At 45.9% G+C, this 20,983-nt stretch overlaps 1 protein-coding gene across 1 annotated transcript in view; it reads left to right on the top strand.

Moving 5' to 3' along the window:
• Positions 1-14,006: 14,006 nt before the first annotated feature.
• The window catches only part of NOL6 (nucleolar protein 6), a 105,193-nt gene continuing 98,216 nt past the window's right edge, over positions 14,007-20,983 (top strand). Inside the window, exons 1-2 of the mRNA XM_033958186.1 lie at positions 14,007-14,183; positions 16,024-16,257. Of these exons, the coding sequence (XP_033814077.1) occupies positions 14,109-14,183; positions 16,024-16,257 (309 nt within the window). The 5' untranslated portion in view covers positions 14,007-14,108. The remainder of the gene's footprint in view (positions 14,184-16,023; positions 16,258-20,983) is intronic.

Raw genomic sequence — 20,983 nt, 5'->3', positions numbered from 1 at the left:
CTGCCTTCATTTTCTCAATTGTGCATATTAGAAGCATGATCTGTCACAATACATAGAATGTGTTCCTTTTTCATTTCAAAATCTTCTAGAACAGGGGTGTCAAAGTCCCTCCTCGAGGGCCGAAATCCAGTCGGGTTTTCAGGATTTCCCCAATGAATACGCATGAGATCTATTAGCATACAATGAAAGCAGTGCGTGCAAATAGATCTCATGCGTATTCATTGGGGAAATCCTGAAAACCCGACTGGATTGCGGCCCTCGAGGAGGGACTTTGACATCCACGTATTAAGTACTTCTCTGATGATGATGAGGAGGAGGACTTAATTCATTGTTGGCGGGAAATGAGTAAACACTGTTTTTGCATACTATCACTAGAGAGCGGGAGCCAACAAAACTCAGTTTCTAGAAATTAGTGCTGGGGTGCGGCAAAAGTGTAAACACGGCTATTCAGTGAATTAAAAATTACGCATTATCTATCGTTAGAGTTAGGCAGTGAAGAGATACCTGACGATTCGTGGAATTAGGGTCAGGAGATCAAAATTGTAAATAAAATAGCTTTAAATTCAGTTGTCTTTCCTTAAATTTCTTCAGTATAAAAGAGTAGTTTTAAAAATTTTGAAATTAACCTTGAATGCTGTAATTGTTTATAACAAAATAATTAAAAAATGTGTTCAAATTATAATAAAGAATTCAATATAAGAAAAGAAACAAAGCCGCGCTAGCGGTTTAACACACATAATAGCGTGTGCTAAACCGCCAGCCGTGCTAGCCGCTACCACCTCCTCTTGAGCAGACGGTAGTTTTTCGGCTAGCAAGGGGGTTAGCGGCTTCGTAAAAGGAGCCCAAAGTTTTATTCAAAAATAAGCAATGGTTCAGGAGTTACAGCTATTTTACAAGAAACGTAATTTCCCATGCAACATTTAAAAAATTTGCCCACTTTTCGGCGTAGATCGGCGAAAAATGCCCGCAAACAATGTGTTAATTATGACGATTGTTTGTGAAATTGCTGTATTTTTTTTATTATAATTTAAATTTATCACGAGTCGGAGTTGGTACATTTTTATCGACTCTGACTCCAGGTACCCAAAATTGTCTCAGACTCAACAGCCTTGGTCCTACCGCTGTCTAACCAGCCAATCGGGATGCCCGTTTTTAGAAAAACCTACCCGAGGCAGATGGCCTACATTGTATTCTAGGGAGACGCATAGAACACCTAAGCTTGCCCAAGGATGGATGTGAGCATGGTTTCACCCAGAAGCAGCCTTGGGCGAGATAAAGCGGCCCTAGGCATCTCCCTAGAGCTGCGACAGACGTCTGAAATGTAGGCCATTAAGATGCTGGCCAACATTTCAAATAGACGCTGCCATGATCAGATGAGCGGCCGCAGCAGGGAACCCCACTGCAAGTCAGCTGGCAGGAGGGATGCCCACTCCCTCCTGCCGTCACCCCTGAACCCCCGCCTGACAGTCCCCAGCAGGAGGGATGCCCAGTTTCTCCTGCCAGAACCCCTGAAACAACACCCCAACTGTGACAGGCAAGAGGGATGCCCACTTCCTTCTGCCATCAGGCACCCTTTGAACCCCCCCAATCTATGACCCTCCCCTCAGTCCTGAACCCTCCACCCTGGCACCCTCATGACCCCTCCATGTCTTTTGTAGTATGGCGGGCTGGAGGGATGCCTACTCCCTCTGGCCAATAGGTCCGCCTCTTTGCAATAGGTCCGCCTCATTGCATCCTGGGTTGCTCTGGGGAGGGGCCTAAAACTCTCATTGGCCAGATGCCAAAGGCCATGGGTGTGGCCGGGGTGGGGGGCTGGAGTCTAGGGGAGGGTCATAGGTTTGGGGAGGGGCTGCTGGTAGGAGGGAGTGGGCATCCCTCCTGCCTATCGCAGTTGGGGGGGTGTTTCTGGGTTTTGAACAGGTGGAATTGGGCATCCCTCCTGTCACGGATGATGTCGAGAGGGTGGGGGGTTCACTGCTGCTCAGCTGATTAAGGAGATCACGAACAGATCTGAAAAGGTTATCGTGCAGTTATACTGGGCCATGGTACGCCCCCACCTGGAATACTGCATCAAACACTGGTTGCCGTACATGAAAAAGGACATAGTACTACTCAAAAGGGTCCAGAGAAGAGTGACAAAGATGGTTAAGGGACTGGGAGAGTTGCCGCACAACGAAAGACTAGAAAAACTGGGCCTCCTCTCCCTTGCAAAGAGAAGACTGAGAGGGGACATAATCGAAACATTCAAGATATTGAAGGGAATTGACTTAGTAGAGAGAGACTGTTCACCCTCTCCAAGGTGAAGAGAACGAGAGGGCACTCGCTAAATTTAGAAGGGAAAAGATTCTGTACAATCGTAAGGAAGTTCTTCTTCACCCAGAGAATGAAATCTGGAATGCTCTTCCGGAGGCTGTTATAGGGGAAAACACCCTTCAGGGGTTCAAGACAAGGTTGGATAAGTTAGGGTACTAGCCTTTGACCTAAGGGCCGCCGCATGAGTGGACTGCTGGGCCTGATGGATCACTGGTCTGACCCAACAGGGGCAATTCTTATGTTCTTATGATCGTAGCAGGGTGATTGATTCCCTTGCTACGATCAGCTCAACAGCAACCCGATTCTCTAACCCAGTGTTTTTCAAACTTTTTACACCTATGGACCGGCAGAAATAAAAGAATTATTCTGTGGACCGGCATCAGTCCGTGGACCGGCGGTTGAAGAATACTGGGCTAAGTCGTGGGCCAGACCCCGTCCATCTCTACCCAATCTCCACCCCCATAATAGTACTATGCCTCATCTGGAAGCATCCCGTGCCTCATCTGGAAGCCTTCCCTCTGACGTTGCCACGTCAGATAGAAGGCTTCCGGTTCAGGCGCAGGATGCCCATAGGAGCCACTGCCCGTGGCTTTGTGCACTGAATCAGTTAGGAAGAGGGAGCTGGTTCGAAGATAACGCCGCATCGATTGCACCGTGGACCGGCGGTTGAAGAACACTGTTTTGGGCCTGATGCACGTGCTGGCCCTGTGGACCGGCAGGAAATTTCTGTGGACCGGCACTGGTCCATGGACCGGTGGTTGAAGAACACTGCTCTAACCGGTGCCTGTGACATGGGCGCCACTTAGAGAATCGGGGTGGTAAGGCGTCTATCCCTTAGGGCAAACGCGATTCTGTATAGGAGGCCGGTGTGTGATTCTCAGCCGCTTCTTAGGCGGCTGCAGAAACCGGCATCCTATATAGAATTTTCCCCTCTTTGATTTTCCCCTGGCCAGAGGATGCATATGTTTTAGAAATTTCAGGGTAGATTGCTTTCTTACTAGGCAACAAGCTGGGAATCAGAAATTCATGGCCTTTTTAATTAAATTCTACATCTTTCAGTTTAGAAAACTGCTTAAGACCTACTTGTACAATTTATATATGAATTAATTCATTGGGTGCCATTTTTACGTAGCCCTGGTCTCCCTGCTATTTGCCACTCCTCTTTGGGTCAGGGAGGGGGAGTCACCCGCCTGATACCAGGGCTCACAAAAAAGATATTCATAATTCGTAACCACACACAGCTGGTTGTAGTCCCTCATGGACTCATAGCTCACACTTGAGCTTGGATAGGGTTATCAGATTTTCCCGAAGGAAAACCCGGACCTATGGCTGCGCCCCAAGGCCTGGCCAGTTCCGTCCATGTCACGCCCCGTCCCACCCCAACCCCCTTAACCTGTTCGTGCGCCGGGATGGTATTTGTGCATTTGCGGATGCCGTCCCGATATCGGAAGCTTTTCAAAACCCAGACAAAGCGCCGGGTTCTGAAAAACTGTCCGGACCCCTGGACATGTCCTCAAAGGACATGTCCAAGGAAATCTGGACATGTGGTAACCCTAAACTTGGATATAGGCCAGGGTCAGATAACTCCAGTAGGCCAGAGGATGGGCAACTCCAGGGTTTCACTCACCCCACTCGACCTCTTCACTATCCATTTGGATAAATGAGAGTTCAGTCCAAGGTATGAGTGAACCTAACTGGAACTTTATTTGAAGTTAATTTAGGAACAGTCTTCTAACTCTTTACAAGCTCTCAATGAAGGCAGACAATTTAGTTCCATCAATAGATTTCCCGTCACCTCCAATACACTATGGAGTAAAAGCTTATAGTCTCTTCAACATGAAAGGTAGACACTCTGGTTCCATCAAATAGATTTTCCCCTGTCACTTCCAGTTCATGGTAGAGTCAATTACTTACACTCTCTTCAGCAAGGAAGGCAGGCACTCTGGTTCTATCAGTAGATTTCCCCATGCCACTTCCAATTCCCAGTGATTCAACCTACGGTATTTACAAATTCTTAGTTAATCCCCTCCCAAATTTCTATCTGGGAGGCTCTCTCAGTCTTGGGTTCTGGTGGGAGAAAGGAACAACCAAAATCCAGGATCACATTCCCTCCTTCTCTTTTATAACCTCTCCCCCCCCCCATCTCCTGGGAAAAGGAATCTCTAGCTACACCCACAAAGCTCCTCTAGCCATGGTCAAGATTCAGTGACTACTTGAATAACCCTCCACAGCAGACATTTTTCAGGGGGGGGGGGGGGGTGTCACACAAATGATATTTTTCTACCAGATTTATCTAGTCAATATCTTGAGACAACCGCTAGGGCGGCCAGAAAATTAAAGACTGGTCTACTTCAGTTTGCCTCAAATGGATTACAACTTAAAACTGAAAGGACTTCAAATGTTTTGGGGGTGCTCCTTGATTCTTTTAGGACAGGGGTGTCAAAGTCCCTTCTCGAGGGCCACAATCCAGTTGGGTTTTCAGGATTTCCCCATTGAATATGCATGAGATCTATTAGCATACAATGAAAGCAGCGCATGCAAATAGATCTCATGCATATTACATAGAAACATAGAAATAGCCACGGCCCATCCAGTCTGCCCACCCTAATGACCCTCCCCTACCTTTGCCTTGTGAATAGATCCCATGTGTCGATCCCATTTGGCCTTAAAATCAGGCATGCTGCTGGCCTCAATCACCTCCAGTGGAAGACTATTCCAGCGATCAACCACCCTTTCAGTGAAAAAGAATTTCCTAGTGTCACCTCGTAGTTTCCCGCCCCTGATTTTCCACGGATGCCCTCTTGTTGCCGCGGGTCCCTTAAAAAAGAAGATATCCTCCACCGCCTCGATGCGGCCCGTGAGATACTTGAATGTCTCGATCATGTCCCCCCTCTCTCTGCGCTCCTCGAGCGAGTATAGCTGTAATTTGTCTAACCGTTCTTCGTACGGGAGATCCTTGAGTCCCGAGACCATCCGGGTGGCCATTCTCTGAACCGACTCCAGTCTCAGCACATCCTTGCGATAATGCGGCCTCCAGAATTGCACACAGTATTCCAGGTGGGGCCTCACTATGGATCTATACAATGGCATAATGACTTCCGGCTTACGAAACCCCTGCATATGCAACCTATGATCTGTCTTGCCTTGGATGAAGCCTGCTCCACCTGACTGGCAGCCTTCATGTCCTCACTGATGATCACCCCCAAGTCTCGTTCTGCTACCATTCTAGTTAGGATCTCACCATTAAGGGTATAAGTCTTGGGGGGAAATCCTGAAAACCCGACTGGATGGCAGCCCTCAAGGAGGGACTTTGACACCCCTGTTTTAGGACATGGGAGCCTCAGGTAAAAATGACAGGGTTAGAAAAATTCACTTTAAACGTTTAGTGCATTCCTATGTTTTTACCAGAACATTTTAGACTTATAGTTCAGCTTTCGATTTTGTTGTTTATTCTAGACCAGTGGGCTCAAACTCGCAGCCCACCAGGTACTATTTTGCGGCCCGCGGTCTGTACCAATACTGTCTGTACTAGTGCTGCCAGCTCTCTGCAGCATCCTCCAGCTTCTGCCCTGGCCTCCTGCTCTTCACTTCAGATGATTGCCGGGGCTGTAGCGATCTTTGCAGGCTGCCGTCAGACTCAGTAGCACGTTCCCTCTGCCGCGATCCTGCCCCTGATGTTAGAGGAGGGGCGGGACCGTGGCAGAGGTACGTGCTGCAGAGGCCGATGGCAGCCTGCAAAGAACAGTATAGCACCGGCGATCCTCTCTGCAGGCTGCGGTATTTTGCTGAAACTAACACCGGGAGGCCAGGGGGGAAGTTGGAGGACGCTGCAAATAAGGTGGAGGGGAACATACAGGCCTTCGGGGGAGGAGGGGGGAAGATTTATAAACCATAAAGAGTTTTACCTTATGCAAATTTGTCATTTCTTTAATAAGATATTGACTATTTGTTCTGCGACCCTTCAAGTACCTACAAATCCAAAATGTGGCCCTGCAAAGGGTTTGAGTTTGAGACCACTGTGCTAGACTATGGAAATATTCTATATTTAGGAATGGCCACTAAGGCGTAGATTCTCAAAAATTTGAATTAAAACAGCGATGGGACGCTGTCACAGCTGTTATGGTAGCGATTTTAAAAAAGCGAGTCATTCTCCAAAAAATGCTCATGCAAATGAGGTTGGTGGAGAGTAGCGAAGATTAGCTAAATTTGCATGTGCCCATTGCTAGTGATGGGGTTATTAGAGTGGGCATCTCTCCTGCCGAACTTCAATTTGGGTTTATTTATTTATTTATTTAAATTTGCGTGGGGGCTTAGCAGTATCGGGTGATTATGCGACGCGGCAGGCGAGAGTGGGCATCTCTCTTGCCGATCTTCAATTTGGATTTTAAAAAAAAAATTGAATTTGTGTGTGTGCTGTTAAACCTTACTTTCTTGTCAGTGCCTGAGCCAATCAGCGCTCAGGCACTGATCAGAAAGTAAGGCAACGACAGCTCAGACCTGTCGGTAAATTTTGGCTGCAAATGTGCTACAACGAGGTTAGAGAATCACTCGCGATTAAAGAGAATCGCTCAGAGTGATCATTTTGACCTGGTTGTACTACATTTGCATGGCTGTATCGAAGACTTCTAGAAAACTTGAAAAAAACCTCCCTAAGCTGTTTTGATAATCTGCCGTTAAAATACATGCACGCTAAATCATCTAGAACCATTTAGCGAGCACGTTAAAGGCAGATTTTAGTTTTGAGAATCTGCCCCTAAGTTGAATGATCGGATTCAGTTACCCCAAAATATGGCAGCCAGGTTAGGGTTAGGGTTAGATATGACCAAGTGTCTCCTCTGCTGGTGGATTTGCATTGGCTTTCAGTGCAAGCTCGCATAATTTTTAAAACTGATTTTAAAAACTTGGTTTTTCTTGCTGCATAGGATTTTTTGGACCCCAGTTCATTTGCAAAAGTTAGACAGTTCTAAATCTAATAGATGCTGGCATTGTCATACTAATATAGGATCTATTGTCCATTGACACTTAATTTTTGGAAGTCGATATGGGGCCAAATTAATGTAGTACTTGGGTCATTGATACCACTGACTTACAAAGCCATAATTTGTGATACTCTATTACATGTTAAACCTTCTTTGGATCGCTATAAAAGCCGGGTTTTCTTAATAATGACGGGAATAGCCATCCAGATGATAACACGCAACTGGAAGAGTTATGATCGACTTAATTATACTTTCCGGTGGGCAAACTTATGTTCTAGCTATAAATATGAGAGAATGAATGCTGAAATTTGAGGATATAGTAGGGTGTGGAGCCCATTGACATCATTTATTGAGTCGCAATAGCTGTCATGTACCTTTTCTTTTTATCTGTCCTCCTTACACATCCAGGGTGGGAGGGAGGGAGATGGGAAAACATTAGAATTATTATTCATTATATCTATTTTATTGAAATTATACATGTGGTTTTATTTTCATTAGTTAAAGGGAGGAGGAGGGGTGAAAATGTTTGTTGTTGAAATATTTGTGTATTTAAAGTGCTTTTGTTTGATTCATTTATGTTTAAATTCACTGTATTGCACTGTTAATAATTGAAAACTAATAAAGATTTACAACCCCCCCCCAAAAAAAAATTGATTGCCTGATTTATAAGTCTCCTAGGGCTCCTTTTACAAAAATGCAATAGTGGCTGCTGCTGCGGTGATCGCTCCGACACCCATGGAGATTTAAGGGGCGTCAGTGTTTGCTGAACAGCAATCGCTGTCGTGGCTTTGTGAAAAAGGGGGGATTAATGACATTTTTTTCACGAGTTTATCTTCATTGATAAAACTATTAGGCTCCATTTCAGAATCGAGGCAAAGTACTTATTGATTTTTCATCAATCAGAAATGTGAGCTTTAAATCAATTTGTTCTCGTTCCTACATGTATTTTGCAGTGCAGTCATGGAATAATTTCCCTTTAGAAATCCATACTTCAGACGGTTGTTATAATTTCAGGGAAATGTTGAAAGACTCAATTGTTCTTGAAATTTCAAAGGTAAATAATACAGAACACAACTACCAACTATAACAAAACTTCTGAAACTTGCGAAAGATGAACCGACAGTCAATATCCAGAAAGGGCAGGGCTCTGGATTCATCTGCTGCGTCTAAAGAAAATTAACAGGTAAGAACAGAATTTTTCCTTCCTTAGCAACAGCAGCAGATGAATCCAGAGACCAGTGGGACGTAGCAAAGCAATCCTCAGTCTGGGTGGGAAGCAAACACCACCTCCGCAATGTCTGAAGCACCAAAAGCAGCCTCCACACACGCTGCCACCTCCAATCGGTAATGCTTAGAAAAAGTGTTCTTAGAAGGCCAAGTAGCCGCACGACAAATCTCCTCTAAAGAAAAACCTCTGGACTCAGCCCAAGAAATCTAATCTTTGTGCGTCGCACACACCTAAACAGGCTCTAGGCGACAGAAGAAGGTAAGGGAGGGTAAAGATGGAGAGAGAAGAGGAGGGGGGAACAGGAAAGAAGATCCTAATCATATTACTTGAAAGGACAGGTGTGTGAGGCGAACTTTGAGGAATTAGTTGTCAAAGAGTGAGGTTTTCAGTTTTTTCCGGAATAGGACATGGGTTGGATTCAGTTCTTATCGCTCTGGTTGAATGGGCATGAAACTCTTCCAGCAACTGTTTCCCTGCCATCAAGTAAGCGGAAGCAATGGCCTGCTTGACCCATCGAGTGATGGAAGCTTTGGACGCCGCCATACTCTTACTGCGTCCCGCGAACAATACAAAGAGGTGATCCGAACGCCGAAAGTCGTTAGTAACCTGCAGATAGTGTAGAAGAATCCTACACACATCGAGCAAATGTAGGGAAGAGATGCCCCCCCCCCCACAGTCTTCCTCCCAAAAAGCTGGAAGGGAAACTGGTTGACATAAAAGGTCGATACCACTTTAGGAAGAAATGATGGTACGGTCCTGACACCCCAGAATCCGTAATTCGCAAAAAAGGATCCCTGCATGACAACGCCTGCAACTCAGAAACCCGCCGGGCTGAAGTGAACTTTCAGATTTCCAGATTCAAATGGATTCAAAAGCAGGCTTTCTTTGCCAGATTCAAACGGTGTTTGAATCTGGCGGAGAAAGCCTGTGCTTTTGAATTGTTTTCAAACTTTTGAGACTGAACCACCTTTAAAGTTCACTTAAAGTTTTCAACTTGGTTCCCTGACGCAGGATCGAAACGGGCAACGTCAGAACCTCTGAACATGATAAGTGCTTGGTTCTGTGCATATAAATTGTAAGAAATAAGTTGACTGCATTAGCAGCAAAGAAATTGTTTTTCCACATAATTTAATTATATGCAATGACTGGGTGGTAAGGTAATATTCTTGGGGTTCACCCCTTGTTTTTGCCTTCAAGTCTCCAAGTATATATATATATATTTTGAATTTTTGATCATATAGACATCATTACTATTTTGAGAAGGCTTTTTCCATTTTGATAAAAGTTTACTGGTGCAGTATCTGGCCATAATCTCTTCCAGTTCTTTAAATCTGAGCCCTATTGTGCTTTCTGTTCAGGAGCCATGTTGTGTCATCAACTTTATGGTCTCCCAGTGACATCAGTACAAAGCATGCACCAATGATCTGAGGGGTGTATTTGGATTCAGCACAAACAGTTGTATTAGAAATATGACTCTTAGTTTGGTCGAGCAACTGTACTTTCTACAATCTAAACCCAAAGTTGACATTTTGGCACTACTTTCAATGGAATGAAAAAAGTGGCCCCAATAACTAAACTAAGCCTTAGGCTTATACACCGCATCTTCTCTATAACAGTAGAGCTCGGCACGGTTTACAACAAATTAGAAGACAGAACAAGTATAATATGAATTTGTAATAGTATGGAGAGGAGCGGAATTTACAACTTTGAAAATAGCCAAGTTTTCAGATGTTTTCAAAATAGTTGGAAAGTCCAGATTGCGCAGTTGAACAGGAAAATTATTCCACAACTCAGTAATTTTGAAAAGTAGAGATTTCCCTAATTTGACAATGTAGATAATGCCTTTCGACACTGAGAAAGGACAATTTAAATTTTTGATACCAAGTCCCCTAACTTTGGAACAGGTTGATATCCAGTTCTAAGACTTCACACATATTAATTGCATGTCCTGTTGTACTTCCACTAAAAACTTAATCAACTTATGAGATGGTCAGGTGGGGAGGCCTAGATCACTTGACATTGAATGACCTATTAGACTGTCTCCAACATTGTAGCAACATTGATAATACAACGTATCTGGGTACACTATGGTTGATGCAGTAGCGTCAGACCCAGGAAAATTGAGTTCAGTTCCCACTGCTGTTTCTTGTGACTCTGGGCAAGTCACTTAACCCTCCACTGCTCCAGGTACAAAATTAAGCATATAATAAGTAAACCGTAAATAAGTATAAATACGTAGAGCAGGGGTGTCCAACCTTTTGGCTTCCCTGGGCCGCATTGGCTGAAAAAAATGTTTCTGGGGCCGCACAAAGCAAATGCTGCATGCAGCAAGACAGAGGAGGGAGCCGGCAAACACTCGGGGGCAGCAGAGGAAAACACTGCATTGCCCTCGACCGGGGCCACACAAAATACTTCACTGGACCGCAGGTTGGACACCCCTGACGTAGAGAGACCATGTGATGCTGTGAGCCGGTGAGCATCTAGCCTTGCCAGCTCCGGAATCCTGTCCCTCATATTGGTCATTAGCGGGATCTACAGCGCTGTTTTATTCCATTTTGGTGAACTACTATATGGACAGATATTTGGCCAAACCTCACCCTGCCATATCATCTAAATCGGTGAAAAAAGATAACGAGAAGGGTAAGCCGGGGGAAGACAAGATGGCGGAGTCCCCATGTGGCGTGCGCACGCAGAGACGCTGACGGAGATGAAGCACCTCATCTCCCAGGCTTTAAGCCCGAGTATGGAGCAATTATCGGCGCAATTTACATAGAAACATAGAAAAAAGCAGCAGAAAAGGGCTATAGCCCACCAAGTCTGCCCATTCCAAGTATCCCCCCCCCCCCTGAATTTACTCCCTTAAAGATCCCACGTGAGTATCCCATTTTCTCTTAAAATCCGTCACGCTGCTGGCCTCAATCACCTGCTGTGGGAGTCTGTTCCAATGATCCACCACTCTTTCGGTGAAGAAGTACTTCCTGGAGTCGCCATGAAACTTCCTTCCCCTGATCTTCAGCGGATGCTCTCTGGTGGTCGAGGGTCCCATGAGCCAGAAGATATCATCTTCCGACTCTATACATCCCGTGATGTACTTATATGTTTCAACCATGTCTCCCCGTTCTCTTCTTTCCTCAAGTGAGTACAGTCTCAATTTTTTTAGTCTTTCTTCATACGTGAGATCCTTGAGCCCCAAGACCATCCTGGTGGCCGTTCGCTGAACCGACTCGACTCATACCGCTGGTATACTTGTTAGTCTTGATGTGACTAAGGCCTTCGACCAGGTTAACTGGAACTATTTGTTTACTGTTCTTACCCATATGGGCATTACGGGCTGGTTTCAAGATATGGTTCAATTGCTGTATAAGGATCCTATTGGCTTGTGTTTTGACGAATGGTACACGAACGTTGCCTTTTTCCATAGAGAGAGGGACAAGACAGGGTAGCCCTCTTTCTCCCTTGTTGTTTTTGCTTTATCTAGATCCCTTTTTGCGTACTCTCCAGAGGGACGATGATTTGAGAGGTCTCCCGGAAGGGGACGCACAACTGCGTGTTTTAGCATTTGTGGACGATATGTTGCTGACCCTGGTGGACCCGCAGCCATCCTTGCTTAGGGTTTTGGCTCTTTTGGATGAGTTTAGTATGTATTCAGGTTTGGTCCTTAATTTCCAAAAATCTATGGTGTTACCTCTATTCCCAGACACTCCTAATCAATGGAGAGGGGCTTTTCCCTTAAAATGGGCATCAGATCATTTGACTTATTTGGTAATTCAAATCCCCATGTATCTTATGAAATTATATCAACTGAATGTCCTTCCACTCCTGTCCCTCACTAAACAGCGGTTGCGTCTTTGGAGGGAGTTTCCACTTTCTTTGATGGGCAAAATAGCATTGTATAATATGGTCTTGGTGCCTCAATGGCTTTGTTTTTCAGATGCTTCCTATACTGTTACTTGCTAAACATGATATAGAAATTGGAAAATGTTTAACTGCTTACTTGTGGAATGGGAAAAGGGCACGGTTATCTGTCAGTGTTGATGAAACCGAGGGATCAAGGAGGGTTGGGGCTGCATAGTCTCAGGTTATTTTCACAAGCATGCCAAATGAGACATTTGAACGATTGGTTCCGCGGAACCCCTCATTTTTCTGCTACTAACTCTGAACTTACTCTTTGTGCCCCGTATCATTTTAGTTACCTTCTACATACCCTACGTCTTCTGTGTTGCCCCACCCCAGTGGGAGATATCCTCTTTAAACCTCTTCGCCAGGTTTGGAGGAGATTATGTAAACAATTGCATATATTGCCCTCTGCAACGGCATATTTGCCTTTTTGGGACAACAAGGACTTCCCCCCGGGGACTTCACAATTTCCTTTGTCAGTGTGGAGAACTACAAACTTGCAATATCTATTCCAGGTGGTCAACTCTCAGGGCTCCCTGCCGTCCTTTGCAGTAATGCAAACTGAATATCATTGGCATCCTTCTGATTGGTTGGTGTATTCTCAGATGGCATCTTATGTGTGGTCCGATCCGCGGGCCGTCTTACCAACCTCAGCCAGGAGGTCCTTTCGGAAGCGTTGTGCCTTTCTGCTCAAACTCAGATTCTGTTAAAGTTTTACCATAGATTTCTCCGAGAGCATTTGGGGCCCATTCCATATGACTCCTATGCAACTAAATGGTCTGTGTGGTTACTGGAATGACTATTCAAAGAGGACTTAAACGCACAGCTGGTATTACCCCTCAGGTTACCCCCCGCGGGAACTCATTTTTCCATCCTTGCAAGCTCCATCCTCTTCTGCACAAGCCTCAAACGTTTTAAAATCCTAAGTAGCAACATTCTAGAGCTCAGATTGTGATGTCATAATGCCTCATTCCACCAATGCCTAAGCTCTGCTCTCATTTGCTCAAGCCTTGAACACTTTAAAATCAAAAGTAGCAACTTTCTAGAGCTCAGATTGTGATGTCATAATGCCTCATTCCACCAATGCCTAAGCTCCGTCCTCATCTGCACAAGCCACAAACGTTTTAAAATCATAAGTGTCTAAGGCTTGTGCGGTGAAGGCAGAGCTTGTAGGAATGGGGCAGGGGCGAGGACAAATTTGTCCCCGTGTCATTCCCCGTTGCACCTTATAAACTCCAAAGAGAAACTGTTTGGCGCGGTACTTCTGCGAACGTGAGCAGTAAACTTGAGAGTAACATCATACTGCACATACCCTGGCATGGGAACGCGACTCATTACTATCAGGGCCTTCAAGAGACGACCCCCGAATCTCTAGCCTAAGAGACCTGACCCTGCTGCAACGGAAGTCACGCTACGCCGTAAACCGCCTCCAAAGGTCGCAAACGCCGACCTTCCAAGCCCGTCCCCCGGCGCAGAGCATTACTGTATAGTTGTTTTTTTCCTAAACCCTTTGCGCGAGCCTAAAAACGTCACCACGACAGGGGACCAATTGAAACCGTATCCGGCTGCTGGGAGGGCGGGAGATTTGTCGGGTCGCCAATGAGCCGCCGTCTCGGTACCGTTGGTCCAATCGGGGTGGAAACAAGAGGACGGACGCTGAGGCTGGGCTTGAGAACGCACGTGGAAGCGCTATGGTGGCGGGCGTTGGGAAGAAGCGGCTCGCGGGCGCGCGTGAGGACGGCGCGCCGGCGGGAACGGAGCGGAAGGTTTGTGTGGGGGGGTTTCCATAGTTGGTTGGCTCGCGCTTTCCGGCCGTTGAGGAGGCTGCACGTGGCGGCTTCGGGGCTGTCTCGGCTGCCTCGGTTTTGTTGCTGCTTCTTTCACTATACGGGGTTTGTTTGTTTTTTTTGTTTTACTTGATACAATTTTATTGAAGAAATGCAATAAATACATAATAATATAATACAGTAAAATAGTCATTACATTTCAATTTACCATATTAACTTCTAATAAATGTTTATCATTCCTTCAAAATCAATTTTCAAATTACCTGTTGCATCTGTCAATATATTTCCTCAATTTCCGAACTACTACTGTACTGTTTATCATTTCTATAGCGCTGCTGGACGTAGGTAGCGTTGTACATTAAACAGGGGTTTTCAACTCGGTCCTGGAGTCCCCCCCTTGTCAGTCGGGTTGTCAGGATATCCGTAATGAATATGCATAAGCTTGATTTGCATGCACAGCCTCCCATGATGTGCAAATTTCTTTCATGCATGCCCGGTGTGGATATCCTGGGAACCTCACTGGCGACTCCAGGACCGAGTTGAGAAATGCTGCAGAAACATTCCAAGAGTCGGTCCCTGCTGAGTAGAGCTTACAATAGGGGCGGGCAACCAGGGCCGCAATTCAGTCGGGTTTTCAGGATTTCCCCAATGAATAGGCATGAGAGCCATTTGCATGCAATGGGAGACTGCATGCAGATAGATCTCATGCCTATTCATTGGGGAAATCCTGAAATTGGATTGGGGCCCTTACAATCTAATCAAACAGACAAGCAGGACAGGTAGAGGGTTAGGGAGTTTCTCGGGCATGGCTGCTTTACAAGCGATTTGGGATTAGGAGTTAAAAGCGTTTTGTATTCCTTCGGTTTCCATTGGATTTGGCACTACAAATACCAGAATGCAATGGAAGAAGGTATGGTCTGGGTGGGGGGAGGTGTAAGATCCTGAGTCCTAGTGAAAGGAGCCTCTTCACAGTAATGTACAAAACTCAAAACTAGTACTTTGTATAGAACTGAAGAACTACACATGCACTCACTCAGCTGCCCCTCACTTATTTCCCCCTTAGTCTCCCCCCCCCCGCTAGCTCCGCTCAGCCAGTAAGTCCCTCCTATCTGTCTCACTCCACTGTTTGAAATAACGGTTTACTTAAAATTCATCTTAAATAATTAATATTCAATGATTTTTGTTTGGATAATGTAACTTTTAACAAATAGTTTTTTAGGCTATCTTCTGCTCATCATCTTTTGTTTGCATGCTCATGGATTACTTTTTAGCTGGACTCAGGTTCTGAACATACTGGAAGTTCCAGTAAGTGAATCCATTTCATTAATTTACTTACCTACAAGTGTATTCGCTCCGCAGCTCCTCAGTATCTCTCCCCATACCACTCCCCGACACTCCGCTCATTGGATAAGTCTCTCTTATCTCTACCCTTCTCTACAGCCAACTCCATACTCCATCCCTTCTATCTTGCTGCACCGTATGCCTGGAACAAATTGCCTGACTCGATACATCAGGCTCCGTCTGGCAGTATTCAAATCCAGACTCGATGCCCAATTCATTGAAGCTGCCTTCCAACCCACCTTCTAAGCACCAATATCTGTCTTATCATTCCCTTTGTAATTCCCCTACCTGAGCTCAGTGTATTGATGCACCTTCTTGTCCAGTTTCTGTCTTGACTAGATTGTAAGCTCTTTTGAGCAGGGACTGTCTCTTCTGTGTGTTGATGTACAGTGTTGCGTATGTTTAATAGCGTTATAGAAATGATGATTAGTAGTAATAGTAGTAAATAGATATATCTTTGTTTTTTTTCTAACTATAGGAGTTGGAAGAGCACAATGAAGAAGAAGAGAGCAAAGACAAGGATAAAGGAGAGAGCCAGAATGCCCCTAAGAAAGCAAAGCTCAGAGAAAAGAGAGAAGAGGCTCTGCCTGGTGATATGATGAGACCTGTCAAGCTGAGCAGGGCTGAGCTGTACAAACCTCCAACGAACGAAGAGTTGAACCAGCTGAAGGAAACGGAGAACCTTTTCCATTCTAGTCTCCTCCGTATGCAGGTGAATAGGGAACAAAGAAATATTCCTCCACAGGAAGGGGTGTGGCTCAGTCTGTGGCACAGGCAGTCCCCGAGTTACAGACACTCGACTTAAGTACAACTCGTACTTAGGAATGAGTTTGCATCTTTTTTTTTTTTTTTTTAAATCTTTATTCATTTTATTTCTTTCAACAAGTGTACAATACTATTACAAATGATTCACATAACTCACTTGACATTCTTAAACAACGTTATTATACATATTTTAATTCCCCCCCACCCACCTCCCATCCCTCCCCATATCCACAAAATAATCTATCCAAACATATACATACCTAGACATCTCTCTTCTGCATCTTGATTTGATTTCACTGAGCAGAATTTCCAGTGGCATAGACTCCTACACTTCTGTAACAAATTCAGGAATGATGCATGGCCACATTAAGAACAGTGTGTGGTTGTGCTTGCTGTACCTTAGAGGGAACACTGGGGACAGTTGGCCCTTTTGTCAGCTGGGAGCAGAGGTAAGCAGCAAGAATCTGAAAATCTACAAGTTCTGAGTTACATACAAATCTGAGTTAAGAGCAGCTTTAAAAACGTAACTCGTTCTTAACCCGGGGACTGCCTGTATTGTGGTTGAGTCATCATCAGTTTCCTCAATTTTCCTTCTTGTTGCAATACCATAGATCCTAATTGATCCCAGCCTTACCTTTTCCTGTTCAAGAATTCACCAAGTTTATCCCCCACTTTCTTGAATTGCAGGACTCTGCCACTCTTTTTCCATATATCTGCCACTCTTTTTCTGTGAAGAAATTTTTCACTTTCCTCTGAGATTCTTCTCTTTGGATTTAGGATGCCAAATGGTTAAACATTTAATTATTGCTCCTATGGGTCATATATTGTGGTTTACCATAAGAGATTGATAAAATGCTGTAGCATTGGACCTAATGAGCAAAATTGGTTTATCAGGCTCAAAGGTGGGATCACTCACCTTTCGGAAAACTATGTAAGCTAGTGCCCATAGTATGAAAAATAACATTTTGGATGTTAAGGAAATTGTGGAAAAGTTTAGTTTGAATTTAATGGTAGGCATAGAGATAATAATAATTTTTATTTTTTTTATTTTATAATTCTTTATTCATTTTTGTATGTTACAACAAGTGTATCAATTAAACTCATATAAAACTTAAAGATACACACTTGATTAACTCGCATATTAGCATCAAATTTAACATTTCATTAGGAAATTAGCATTCTATAATGTTAAAATATTATGTAAGAAATTTTTATTTTTGTATACCGCCATACCACATTGTTCTAGGCGGTTCACATACAGTAAAAAAATTATGCAATCAGTAAGTAAAATACAATTGACTAGAAATCAGTAAGTAAAGTACAATTGACTAAAATGCATTAAAATCAAACTAAAATAAACAAATGTTAAAAACAATGTACTATTTACCAATCAAGATTCTAAAGCATCAGTTTACAAATTTATCAAACAAATCAGTTTTTAGCAGCTTCCTAAAGGACATATATGAATGAGCCTGAGAAATCATGGTATAACCGAGTTAATTTATAAAAAAAAATCTCTTGTATCGGCAAGATTTAATAGTCGGATGAACAAATAAATAATGCCCTCGAGTGATCCTATTAGGTTTATAACGTTCAAAGCATGAGGACAGGTAAGTAAGCGCCATACCAAATAAGACCTTAAAACAAATACAACCAAATTTAAACAATACTCTAGACTCAAAAGGCAGCCAGTGCAACTGTTGATAAGATGGAGTAACATGGTTATACTTTTTCAGGCCAAAAATCAGACGTACCACCATGTTTTGGATAAGTCTCATTCTTTTTTGAAGCTTTTTATGAGATCCCAAATGTGTTATATTGTAATAATCCAGAACAGATAAAATGGAGGATTGTACTAATAACCTAAATGATATACTGTCAAAAAAATTTTTAATCGTTCAAAGTTTCCACAAAATTGTCGTATACCAAGAACTATGACTAGGGTATAGTTGAACTGGGCTATAATCTATTTAGGAAAGATAGGATAAGGAGGAGTGATGTTATCTATAAACAATAAAGATAACAGAACTGCAGAGTTATAAGATAAGGAAGTGGCTCTGTGGGATAATCAGGAAAGAAAGAATGGAATATGATTCATATTGGTGTAATAGATAAGAACTGTCATACTGGAACAGACCGAAAGTCCATCAAATCGGGTATCCTGTTTCCAGCAGTGGCCAACCCAGGTTCCAAGTACCTAGCTAGATCCTAAGTAGTAAAATAGATTATCCCAGGACAAGCAGGCATGATATTCTCACATGTGGGTGACGTCATCTACGGAGCCCCAGCGCGGACAGCTTTTCAAGCAAACTTGATTGAAGTTTCAAGTTTGCACACTGCACCACGCATGTGCTAGCCTTCTTGCCCACTAGAGGGCGCATCCCCACCTCGTGGTCCTCAGTTCAATTTCATCCGCGGAGCCAGAAGCCCTGTGGAAAAAATTGTGCTCTTGTGCCTTCTGTCGCCGCGGCTGTGTAGGGTATTTCGCGCGGTCGCTGCGTTTTTTTGTCTTCTTTATTCTTTATTCTTTTTTTCCTTTCGTTTCAAAAAAAAAAAAAAAAAAAATTTCGATTTTTATCGCTACCGGGGGCTCCCGGTAGCCGTGGCCGAGGAACCTCGCTTGTTCCCGGCCTCCCTTGGGCCCATGTCCCGGCCCGTAACGGGCTTTAAAAAGTGCGGGCGCTGTGAACGGCTCCTATCGATCACTGATCCACACAGGTGCTGTTTGAGGTGCTTGGGGCCCCAACACCCTACAGCATCCTGCGAGAAGTGTGCCACCTTCCAGAAGCGGGCACTCAAACGCCGCAAAGCCCGCATGGCAGAACTTTTCTCGGTCGAGTCCCCGCCCGGGAAGGCCTCGAGTTCGGCCTCGGCTTTGGCCCCGGCCTTGACCTCGGCCTCGGCCTCGACCTCAGCTTCGGGACCATCGGCTTCGCCTCGGGCCTCGTTGCCATCGAAGCAGCCGGCCTCATCCAAGGCCTCGGGTAAGTCTCCACTTCCCTCCTCAGCTCCTGGATCGTCCAAGAAGCCATCCTCGGGCTCTTCGGCGGGAGGGTCCTCCTCTGTTAAGCCCAAGATGCCCGCGTCCGCCGCCCCGAGGGAATACTCGAGACCGAGGTCGCCCTCCGAGGAGCAGCGGCAGGTCTTGCCACAGGGAATGTCAATCCCCGTGTTTCAAGACTTGCTCCGGGCGTTAATCGCCTCGGAGCTCACCGGGGCCATTGAACATCTGCAGCAGGCTTCGGCCTCGGCTGCTCCGGCCTCGGTGCCCCCGCAGTTGACGACCTCGGCCTCGGGTACCGGGGCTTCGGCTCCCGAGGCGCCCACGGCCTCGACCTCGGCAGTACCCTCGGACCCGACTTCGCGGGATCCGCCGGAGCGTAGTGTGCGCCCGAAAGACAAGGTGCGCCGGGTGCGGAGGATCTCGTCTTCGTCCTCGGAGTCCTCACGGGGGTCGTCGCCCTCGGGCAGGTCTCGGGCGAGGCGCCGGCCGAGGAAGGCCAAGAGGTCTCGGGCCTCGCCTCGGCGGCGCGGTCGCTCGTCACCGGCCGGGGCCGAGGCCTTGCAGGTGAGAGACCTGCGGGTGGATAACCCTGTCTTATTCCGGTCTCCGGCCAGGGAGAGCTCCCGGGCCTCCTCGCCGGGACCGAAGGGTCGGGCTTCGGTGCCTAGGACCCCGGGGGGATCCCCGAGGGGTTCCTTTAGACGCACCCGGTCTCAGACTCCGTCGAGGTTGCAGGACTGTGCCTCGTTGGGGTCGGGGTCTGGTAGGGAGCCCAGATATTCTCACGAGGCCTCTCCCTTCGGCTCCGCCGGGAAGTCTCGATCTCCCTCTCCTCCTGCTAAACCTTCCTCTTTTACGAGGTTCGTGCAGGATATGGCGGCGGCTTTGGGTGTAGACTTGTCTGAAGGGTCCACTTACACCAAGGAGTTTTTGGAGGAGCAGGATCTTCCTGCCCCACCTCGGGAATCCCCGCGCCTTCCGGTTAACAAGGTCCTCTGCCAGACCTTCCTGAGGAACCTTGAGGCTCCCTTGACGGTCGCTGTGGTCCCCTCAAAAATGGAGTCGAAGTATCGCACCCTCCCCATCAAGGGTTTTGAGAAGGGCCAACTTTCTCACAATTCGCTTCTAGTGGAATCGGCGGTTAAGAAATCGCAGCCCTCCAGGGTCTCTGCCGCGGTCCCGCCGAGTAGGGAGGGCCGGACCTTAGACAAATTCGGGCGTCGTCTCTATGCGAACTCTCTCATGGCGACGAGGGTCCTGAACTACGCCTTTTCGTACTCGTCCTTCCTACGTACGATGGTCAAGGACCTCCCCTCTTTTCGTGAGGTGATACCAGAGTCGCATAGGGACAGGTTTGCCACCTTCAGCTCTAATCTGGCCCAGCTGCGCCTATATTTGTTCCACGCAGTTTACGATGCGTTTGAACTTGCCTCGAGGGTATCGGCCTGTGCGGTGGCCATGCGCCGGTTGGCGTGGCTCCGTACCCTCGAGATGGAGGCGCATTTGCAGGAACGCCTGGCTAACTTGCCGTGCGTTGGGTCGGAATTGTTCGACGAATCTTTGGATGCGGCGACCAAGAGGCTTTCCGAACAGGAGCGCTCTCTGGCATCTCTGGTGCGCCCGAAGCCTAAGGCCCCTACCCAGCGTCCCTTCCGGCAGCCCCCGAGAA

This window comes from Geotrypetes seraphini, chromosome 1 (genome assembly GCF_902459505.1).
Source record: "Geotrypetes seraphini chromosome 1, aGeoSer1.1, whole genome shotgun sequence".
Taxonomy (NCBI): domain Eukaryota; kingdom Metazoa; phylum Chordata; class Amphibia; order Gymnophiona; family Dermophiidae; genus Geotrypetes; species Geotrypetes seraphini.
This window is presented reverse-complemented; position numbering and strand designations above follow the sequence as displayed.